General features: G+C 40.4%; 1 protein-coding gene across 1 annotated transcript in view; it reads right to left on the bottom strand.

The window, feature by feature from the left end:
* The window catches only part of GATB (glutamyl-tRNA amidotransferase subunit B), a 40,394-nt gene that overhangs the window by 18,805 nt on the left and 10,479 nt on the right, over positions 1-11,110 (bottom strand). Inside the window, exons 4-5 of the mRNA XM_015825239.1 lie at positions 6,156-6,354; positions 5,152-5,274 (exon numbers count right to left, since the gene is read on the bottom strand). Coding sequence (XP_015680725.1) covers positions 5,152-5,274; positions 6,156-6,354 — 322 coding nt within the window. The remainder of the gene's footprint in view (positions 1-5,151; positions 5,275-6,155; positions 6,355-11,110) is intronic.

Below are 11,110 nucleotides of genomic sequence, written 5' to 3' on the forward strand. Positions count from 1 at the left end.
TTGCTAAGCTACAATCCCAAAATACACCATCCTTGGACATTTGATCAGAGAGCTGCAGTTCAGAAACTACTCAAGGACCACACGCTCTCCACTTCCTAGGTCTAGTCTAAAATTCTAACGATATATACCCTAAAGAGATTATTATACTTTTTTTCAAATGAAATACACTCCAGTAGCTTTCCTGGAGACTTTTTTCAAACAGTAATATATGCATCTCTCTATGGCATCTGTACACACCTTAAGGCACTGATGGGGAGGGCTCCCAAGTGGTTTAGCTTTTATGCACAAATCAGCCTTTACATTGTTTTCAAGCCTCCACAATCAGTTGAGAAAAAACTTCATGACTTTTGGAACAAAATAAATGTTGCTTTACAGTAGTATAAGATTTGTCATATAGTCATGTTAAAAAGACTCTGAAAATTGTTAAGTTTTTGTAGCTTAGATACAAACTCCTGGCAAAACTACATAAAAGGAAAAATTATGAAAATTGCTGCATAAGCACTGAGCTACACTGTACCTATTTTTCTCAGATGTTGCTCTGAAGATGTTCTCCTAATCAACAATCCAATAAACTATAACCAGCTTCCTATCTTACTAATATAACCACTATGAAAAATCAATGGGGCTTTTCTTTGGCAAAGATTGACAGGTTGCCCCCTGTGACACTGTCAGATTTTATAGCATGCTTGTTTTACAGAGACTATTACCCTGTACAGGACAGGTGTTGTTGAAATTGACTCATATAATGTTTTATTGCCCATTTTAAAAGAATTCATACTCTTACTGATTTATTCTATTCTAAGAGTTCCAGGCAGTGAGCTTCATTACTGTCTGTTATAAGTTACCTGATTGCTATCTGGAGTGTTACTAAATTTTGCACCTCTCTATGTGCATCTACACATTGCTGCAAATACTACTGTAAAACTTATATTGCATGTTTACCTTGGATGTACATTTCAATTTACTAATAAACATTATTTGATCCGTATCCTCAATTATAAAAAAAAAGTTCTAAACAAATATCCAGAAGACAAAAAGTGAAACAACTAAGCTACAAGTCTAAAGAAGGCTTTGTCAAGGATTTTGATTGTATGAAACTATCATTTGAAGCCCTAGTAGAATTCTATCACAAAGCCAACAGCAGTCCAAACAGATTTACTCAAGTGTCCTTGAAAATTTATAGCTCAAGGACAGGTGAGAAAAGCCCATTTTCCCCCTCAAGGACTTACAATCTTTGCAACAAATACAAGTGAAAACCCTTTCAAACAGCCAAAAGCTAATACAGATTTCCACATAAACTGATAGAGCAATCAGGCACTAAAACAACTATTTGAGGCAGGCTCCAGAAAATTGTTTTCAGATGTATACTTCTTTGTTTTTGCAGATACAATACTTCCTGATCAAGCCTGTAAGAATCTGGAAGTCAAACTGATACAGCAATATAAAATCTCCTCAATAATTCTGTACCAATAATGGGGGCATAAGAGGGGAAGGCTTTTCAAATAAGACTGTTCTTATTTGCTGTAAGTTACTATTACATAAAGTGAAGCAAGTATTTACTCAACAAATAACCATCATGTACATCATATACATTCCATTTATAAAAAATAAAACATGAGCATCCAATCTGTGGTATGTTACCTTGATGGCACTTTCCTAATATATAAATATTCCATTTCCCTTGTTTTTTATTTCTTTACTATTGCTCAAGAAAAATAACCAAAACTATTTGTAAACTGACCAGAGTTACTTAGGTGAGATAGGCAGTGTAGACATTTGATAAATAAATAAGACTAGATGGCCTCCATCAATACACTCAATTATTTAGAATGATCCTCCCATTGTTGAGTATGCACTGTTAAGTCAATGACAGTTCTTCGTGGCCACACAGACAGACTTTCTCAGAATGATCTGTCACTAAGCCTGGCCTCTCATTACTTTAATCCATCTACTTTGCTGCTGGTTGTGCCCTTCTTTTTTCTTCCATATTGCCCAGCATTATGGACTGTTAAAAGGAGCTGGATTTTCTCATCTTGTGCCCAGATATGATAATTTGAGCCTGATTATTTTGTGCTTCAAATGTATTTTCTTCTGCAATTCATTTATTTTCTTGGCTATCCATGGTATTCACTAGAGTCTTCTGCAACACTGACGTTCAAAGGAAGTAATACATTTTTTATGCCACTTCTTCAAAATGCTACTTTCAAATCATAGAGTATTACAGATTCTTTGTAGCTATCAGAATATCTCACAGCATCTAATTACGTTTTCCAAGGCTTTCATGGCTATCCTATCAAATGCTAGTTTGCAGCATACTTGTTCTTTTAGTCGATCCTAAACAACAAAAGCTATTGACCACGTCACTGTCTTCCCTGTCAATTCCAAGGATTTTTAAGATTGTTGTACTTATCATTAGTTTAATCCAGATATGTCAAACACAAGGCCCACGAGTCGCATCTGGCCGCAATTGGCCAATATTTGGCTTGTGGGAATGTCCCAGAGATGGGGAGCAACTGGCCCTTGCCGCCCTGGCGCCGCCCAAGGCACGCTTACAGGTGACGGTGAGCGCACGGGGCTGATGGTGTCTGGCAGCAGAGGTTGTGTAGCCCACTGTGAATACCAGGCTACTGTTGGGGGGCGCATGTGATACGGACCGCTGGATACGCCTACTCCGTCCTATCTCTTTTTGGTTGGAGGGCAGGTCACCACTGGTCATCTCAGCCCCCTTGCGGGTCTTGCCCTTGGCCCACGAGTGGAGCGCATTCCTCTTGCACCTCAGTACTCGCCGCAGCCACGGCCACCAGCCGCTTGGGCAGATCCATTAAGCCGATGCCCAGAGCTGCAGGCCCACCCAGCAAGAAGGAGGTGAAGTGGTTGGCTAGGAAGCCCCGAGTAGAGGTGGTAAAGCATGCCCAGGGCCAGCAGGCAAAAGGCCACTATGAGTGGGGAAAGCCGGATTCCCATCGGTGCCACGGCCACCCAGTCCCAGCCTGGATTGTGTGCCTCCCCCCATCTCTGCTGGGCCTGAGCGGCCATGGCACCGATGTGGATCTGGCTTTCCCCACTCGGGGTGGGCTTTTTGCTTGCTGGGCATGGGCGTGCTCTACCACCTTTACTTGAGCTTCCTAGACGGCTGCTTTGCCTCCTTTGTGCTGGGCAGGCCTGCTGCTCCAGGCAGCGGTGGCAGCCTAATGGACTTGTGCGAGCTGCTGGTGGCGGTGGCCCGAGGCGGGGCCAAGGTGCATCGGGTGTGCAAGGGGAATAGGCTCCATGAGGGGGCCAAGGGCAAGATCTGCGAGTGGGCCAAGATGACCAGCAGCGACCTGCTTTCCAACCGCAAGCAAAAACAAATGGGATGGAGTAGGCACGTCCAGTGTCTGCATCACATGCCTCCCCCTCCCCTACTCCCCCTGCTGCTGGAGAGCTGGCCCAGTATTCACAGCAGCTGCAGAGCCCCATAGTGTGCCGGTCGAGGGGCCAGCAGGTTGTGGTTGCTGACGGACATCGTCGGCCCCCATGTGCTCGCTAACCTCTGTGTGTGGAGGCCGATGGTGTCAGACAACAGCTGCCCCGGCCTCACCTTGCATTGCCCCACAGTAACAGCACCCCAGCCCTCTGCCTCACCTCACCCCGCAGGACGAGCCTTCTGCCCACCGCCCCACCCACCAGAGATCCTCTGGGTCTCCCACAACCCTGGCCGGCCCCCACAGGAGTCCCATGAGCAACATTGAGGTGGCCACACCCACCCAAGCCACAACTATCCAGTCCCCCTGAGGGCACCACAATGCTGATGCGGCCCTCAATGAAATTGAGTTTGACACCCCTGGTTTAATCAATTTCTTTTTTCAGACTCTCAACAGTGTGATCTTCTGCCTGAAAGTGTCTAATTCTAGTCTATTTCAATTTGCTGATACTGAATATGTCAATAGGTAGTTGATTCATTTCATCTTTTACTGTGATGATCTTTTGTATGTTTATCCTTATGTTCCATATTTCCACTGCAATTCCTTCTCTGCAGCTTTTGATTGTCTTTTCCAGCATGACAATATCAACTACTTTAATCTAGCCACATCATAAACATTATTAGATCGTCATTTCTTCCTCTGCCAGCATCTGACTTGATGGGCCCATCATCTGGCACTACATTATATCGACAATCACTTTATTAAATCTATCCATGTGATTTTCTTGGTAAAATATAGAAGTGCTTATTCTTGTTATATCATTCATATATTGTACACCGTGAATGATGCTTTTACTTTTGTCACTAAAGCAATAATCTACCCACAGCAAATTCCTATGCCCCTGTTGCCTGATATAAGCACATAAGTGCTTTAGCTGGGCAGTTGGCATTATCCTGATGGAAGTGTAGCATTTTGGTGTATGTTCCTGATATTCCTTATTCATCCCTTCCAGTACCAGCTTCCACCATCACCACAATCAAACAGCATAGCAGGAAATGGGGAGGGGAGGGGAGTGCTGAAAATTTTATTATTGGGGTAAAACCCAGGCTTTATTTCCTAAAAATAAAGTATTCAATAAAAATATCAACAAACTTGCAATCAGACATTTACTTGAAGTTGAATCTTAAATATTTCCATTTTGCAGCATTCCCAGAATCTCTTGCAACTAGCAGTGTAAAACTAGAAATTATTAGTCAGATTACAGTTAGAGAATTTGCATTTTGAGCAGCTAATGTGGAAGCAAAAGAAAAATCTGTCTGGGAGCCATCAATCATTCTGCTCCCACTTCGGTTTGTCGTGCACAGTTTCAAAAGGCTGACAGTATAGAACAGGGGTAGGCAACCTTGGCTCTTTCATGACTCGTGAACTTCAACTCCCAGAATTCCTGAGCCAGCCATGCTGGCTCAGGAATTCTGGGAGTTGAAGTCCATGAGTCATAAAAGAGCCAAGGTTGCCTACCCCTGGTATAGAAGTGTCTGAGCTGAATCAGAAGCCCTGATGTCTCCAAGTTACCTAAGGTAGGAGTACCACATGCAGCATCAGAAAATTTTATGAGGAGGAGAAAAACTCCAACAAAAGGCAGCCCAAATGATTAGCAGCTGCACGGCAAAGAAAGATGCTGTGAAAGTGCCTTTCTTGTAGAAAATCACAGTTGAGGAAAGATAAATATGCCCTGCAGGTCCCCTACCTGCCATGTTTGCCTGGCTGCTCCCGAGAGCCTGCAGGATGAGCTGAAGTTCTCTCACTGCTGCTGATGCCTCTTCTCCACAAGACATATCGGGTTCCATGACAAGCTCCATGAGGCCGATCCCTACCAGAGACAGCGGAAGGATAAAACAGCAGCTTTTTCATCTCATTGTATCAGTTCAGCTGAGCATAGCTGAAATCGCTGTTGATTTTATGCAAGGCAATTCAGAATCATTTATTATTTAATCACTGTCAAAATTCATACAACCACGGAACTGTCATTCTGTCTTACGTAAATTCACATCTCACTAATATATAAAAAAAGAAACTATATCTAAAGTCCCCCAAGAGAAATGCAGGATGCTCATAACTAGCTGTAAAAGAGCGTCCTGCAGATTTGGTAGCAAACAGAGGAATGTGGCCTCTGGCTTTGAAATGTAGCATCGACAGATGATCTATAGGAAATATCCTGTCTCTGGCAAATCTTCTGGTCCCTGAACACCTGATACCAGTAAACAGATCTCTGTATAGGAAGAAAAGTGAAGATTTTTGTGCTCAAACATCTTGAGGATACATGATTTCCCCACCTGATGATACCCATATGTATTCCAAGACAGTCTGATCAAAGGGACTGCCTTCATTTGGAAAATGCCAACAAAAATTCTATTTGGTCATTTAATTGTTCAATTAAATTTAAATGGTTAAAATATTTCTCCATCTGGGTTCCATTATTTTCCAGCCTGGAAATTCAGGCTCCCAGAAAAGCATCTGTGTTTATGTATAAATAGAAAATGAAATGGGAGGCCGTGCTTCCAAATTTTTTTTACAAGACATAAGTGAGTTTCTTTAGACTTCTTATGTATAGATGATATAGTTAAGTGTTTTTTTTGAAACTTCAATAACCTGGCATCATAACCTGGCAGTTATTTTGAGAATATGCATTCAATTGAAAACTTATAAATACTTGTTGCAATAGTTACATGCATAAAAATGTTCCAAACATACCTGCTCTGTTGAGGTCAACGAGTGTTTCGTTTCTAAAATCATCATGAAGGCTCTTTCCACTGTCTTGCTCCAACTGTATTTGCTTGATCCTCACAGCCTTGCTTACAATTTCATTCTGATTTTTATCCACTTGCATAAAGTATTGTAAGCAGCCATTCACTGCAATGGGAACCCTATGCTGAGTGATCTGATATCCAGCCTGCGTTTAGAAGGTTAACAGATAGTTCCTTTCAAATGAAAGCTGTATCTTTTAACACAGAGATCCATCCTTCTTGTTAACCATTAACACCAAATGACATACACATGGTAAGCTGCATGTAAACTTTCCATTCTGACCACCACCCTTCCCTCAAGGCACTTCTTACTGAAAAGATTAAAAAATAAAAACACAATATGAGTGATACTGAATAACAAAATTTCAACTTCTGTTAATGCTTGAATGTTAATATTTAGCCTTTCAAAGTAATTAGTCATACATAAATGTTGTGTTAAATGCCTTCAAACTACCAAAAAACTATATGGGAATAATAACTGGAGGGAGGAAGACTTGCATGAGAGATCTAATTGGCAAAAACGCTAAGGTCTCCTTCCTACTTGCTAGCTCTCTCCTTCAACTAGACTGAATACCACCTTAAATGTGATAGGCATTGCCTCATTTTATTGGCATAAATAGAGCAGTGATGAGATTTTGGGTTCAAGCTAGTGATTAATTTGGGCTGTGATCTAGTTGTCTGATGTCCTGCTGTTTTCATCCACAGTTGGGCTGGCATCTTCAGAAATAGAGTGACCCTATTCAGACAAGGTAGCAAGTGAAAGGCATACCTTTAGTTGTGCCTATTGAGGATATGATGTCAAATATCAAAGCAGATATTTGAAACCTTCCAAATGATGCCATATAAGGATTCAGATACAAGATAGCATACGAATTTAATAAATAAATGTTTACAAAAATCCTGTCCTCCCAGCAGCAACTTGACAATGAAGGAAACATGCACCTTAAAGAATTTCAATGTAGAAGAGAATGTGGTTATTCTGCCAACAGATAACAAGTGCTGTAAACTAAGAGAGGATCATCTGAATCCAGCCATAGACAATTTCTAAATGGAGAAATTTGAACAAAGGACATGGATACTGCACCGTTAAAGCCATACATTTGGTACTGGATGTGGATGACACTTATCTGGAGCCACGGTGAAGAAAAGTTCAAGAAAATCCTATAACATTTGAATAACATCCAGCTAATACTCAGATTGTGAAGAAAAGAATGACAAACTTGCATACTTGAACATTCTGATCATTTGGAAAGGAAATCTACAATGAGGATGTACAGGATATTAAAAACCAATACACAGAGATCACTATCTATATAAAAGTTTCAACCAGATGCATCATGAAAACTCTTAATGACAATGTCAAACACTTCTGTGAGCCCAGAAGATTAGCAGATGAGTTGAGATAGCTTGCTAATACTCCACAATCTAATGAATATTCTGCGAATACAGTCATATTAAGCAATGCAATCCAATTACAATAAATAATCAAACAAATACAAATTTCTAATAGGAAATAAGTTTCCTACATTGAGAAAGATACAGAACATATTGGTTAATGATTAGGAAAGCACAACCTGAAACAGTGTACAAACCAACAAAAAAACATTTAAGACATCATTCAATCTCCCAAGGATGGCAGAACGCCATTTTTATTATCAGGGGTCTACTGCAACCCCTGTAGTTCTGGACAGGTATATATTGGAACTACAAAATGCTTGTAGTTTAATCAAGATATACTTGATTAAAAGAGCACAAAAGGCATTGCTATCTAGAACTTGAAAAACCAGCAGTGACAAAACATGTACTTCCTCATATTGGACATGAGGTTCAATTAAAAAAGACATAAATATTGGCAATCATGTTCAAACTACCATATACAACTACACAAAGAGGCTATTGATAATTTCAACAGCAAACAATTTCAGTAGTAAGGAAGTTTGAAAATCAACAAAACATGGATTCCAGCTTTATGCCAGCTCTTAACTGAGGAACAACAAAAACAATTTGCAACAGTCTCACCAGAAAATATACCTAATGGTAGCCTGGTTCAAAGATGGGCTAATCAGGATCTGGTTCTCTTGGAACTTCTTTAAAATAGACCAATAAGAAATCTACCTAAATGAGGATAAATTAGGAATGAGCTTTTTTGGATTCCTGTGAAATAAACCACTCAGAGATCAGCTTGCCAGGTTCAAATGCAAGAGCCCAGTCAATACCCCCTCAGTTGCATACGGCAGCTCAGTTTGCCTCTGAAATTACCAGTGACACATCAGAAATTTAGAAACTAGACCACAGCCATTCAGCCTGAAACCGCATCACTGCTTGATTGCCTCATTTCCTTAATTACAAGTTAGTATTTTGTATTTGATGTTCAACATACTAAAGGTCAGGGGATATGGGTACATTTGCCTATGAAGGTGGAGGTTCGTTCTCTGAGCTTGTGGGTTGGTTTCCGAATATTTCGTTACCAGACTAAATAACATCTTCAGCAGAGTTTAGGGGATGTCTGTGTTTTTCTGCTTATAAAGGTTTTGTGTGGCCAGTAGGTCATGTGATGGGTCAGGTGTGGGTGTGTCAAGTGAGGGTCTTGTGATGGGTCTTGTAATGGGGAGGTCATGTCGGGTGAAGGTCACTGGGAGGTGAAGGGCTGATTGGGAGGGTTGCGCGGGTTGGTTGAGGGTTGTTGCCATTACTGGTTGGCTGTGGTTGATTTTAATTCTGAGGAGTTCGTAGGCTGGTTGTAGGTCGATGTGTCTGTTGATGGAATTGCTTGTGGAGTGCCCGGCTTTGATGGATTCACACCCATTTTGAGTGGTAGTATGGTATTACTCCAATCAAATTGATGCTGTTCGGGGTCAGTGTGGATAGAGATTAGGAATTTGGGATCGTAGTGCTTGACTGCCAGCTGATTCACGTATTCTGGTTTTTAATCGATAGGATGTTTGTCCCATGTAGAATTGGTTGCAATTGTTACAGTTAATCTTGTAAGTTACATTGTTTCTTTCATCCTTCTGTACCTTGTCCAGCACTTCACCTCCCAGTGACCCTCACTTGACATGTCCTCCCTATCACTAGACCCATTACAAGACTCTCACTTGACACACCCACACCTGACCCATCACAAGACCTACTGACCACACAAAGCAGAAGAACACTGACATCCCCCAAACTTTGCTAAAGATGTTACCTAGCCTGGTAACGAAATGTTCAGAAACCAACCCATAAGCTTGGAGAACGAATCTCCACCCTCATCCTACACCCGAGTTACAGCTATTCGCCACCATCGCAAACATTTGCCTATGTTTATAGAAAAAAAAGTTGGAACTAATCTTCAAGGCAATCTGCTTCTAACTCTTACAATGCAAAAAAATCTCTGTTAAAGGTGCCTATTTGGCTGCTGCTTTTAATAAAGAATAGCATGTCAAAACAGTTCATAACATCTAGTAGTTGATCTGAATATTAAGCTAAAATATTTTTTTAATGTAATTTGATCCCAGTGGTTGGTTTCCTACCATCTGCAGAATAGAGAAATATTTTGAGCTAAACAGCACGTCTATATTCCCAGGAAGTGTCATGGATTGTGTCATGAAATTGCTCCCATTGAGAGGCTTCCTGTTTGTAAAATGCCTACTGAGATAGTTCTGACCAAACAAAGAGCAGCTGTTTACTAGAAAACGACTCATAGAGCTGCTATGCTGTTATACGGCACGCTGATGTATGTAAAATCAAATAATAAATATGGTAAATTACTTATGTGGAAGCTCTTGAATGTGGCCAGTTGGTGCCAGATTCTCTACAAGATTTGATGCTTTTGCCAAATGACTCAAGCAGTGCCACCACATTGTGACATAAGATCAACCCCTTTCATGTGTGCATGCAACTTCATGAGAACTGTACAAAAGGGACAGAGCTCACACTGCAATGGTAAAATGCTTTTAAAATTTGCTCACTCCCAATGCCTGGTTTCCTGATGAGTTCTGTCTCCTGTGGGATTTGACCTGTGCATTTGCTCCAGGATTTTCCAGTATGAGCTGCTGCTATAGGGAATGTTTGTGGCAGTTGTGAATTCCCTTTGAGGAAAGAGTAACACCACCATACTTAAGAGATAGGTGCTTCCTCTTCTAAAGAAGCTATAGGTAATTAATGTGGACATCTATTGGCCCACCTACCATCTCCCCTTCTTAGGGAAGTTTGATGAGAAGGCAACAATGCAGCAATGACAAAGCACCTTGGGTGAAATGGTTCATCCGGCCTAGGATCAGGAGGAAAATCACATTTGGTAGTGTAAACATGTGGATTATCTCTGTTAGGACTTAGATAAGGGAGTGCATCTATCTTTATGTGGCTTCAATACCATAACTAATAAAAATTTACAGTGGTTTCATTCCTCCCTGAGTGATCGGTTTCAAATGATGTTAACAAGGGAAGAGAGGTTAAATTCTTTTCTTTAGGTAATCTAGTTTTTTCTCTTGTTTTTCTTCATACTATGAAGCTTTTTGTTGAATTTTAAATTATATAATTTTAATATACTGTAATGCTGTTATTGTACTGCTTTCATTTATGTACATTATTACAGGCTACTAAGGATTTTAAAAGGAATTGTAATGTTTTTGAAATGTAATAAAAACATTAAAAAAGAACATATCTTCTTCATCTGTCTGAAGAATGCTAATCTGACAGCAGGTAGTCATTTATTTATTTATTTATTTATTAATTTGATTTATATACCGCCCTTCTCCCGAAGGACTCAGGGCGGTGCACAGCATATTAAAAACAAGTAACAATAAAATACCAAAAATAGAGTTAATAAATACCAAAATAAAAACCCCTCTAAGACCAAATTAAAAGCCAAATATTAGTAGCTGTGTCGTAATTAAAATTATATTAAAAATCGTCCCTAAC

This window comes from Protobothrops mucrosquamatus, unplaced genomic scaffold (genome assembly GCF_001527695.2).
Source record: "Protobothrops mucrosquamatus isolate PMUCROS unplaced genomic scaffold, P.Mucros_1.0 scaffold2556, whole genome shotgun sequence".
Lineage (NCBI taxonomy): Eukaryota > Metazoa > Chordata > Lepidosauria > Squamata > Viperidae > Protobothrops > Protobothrops mucrosquamatus.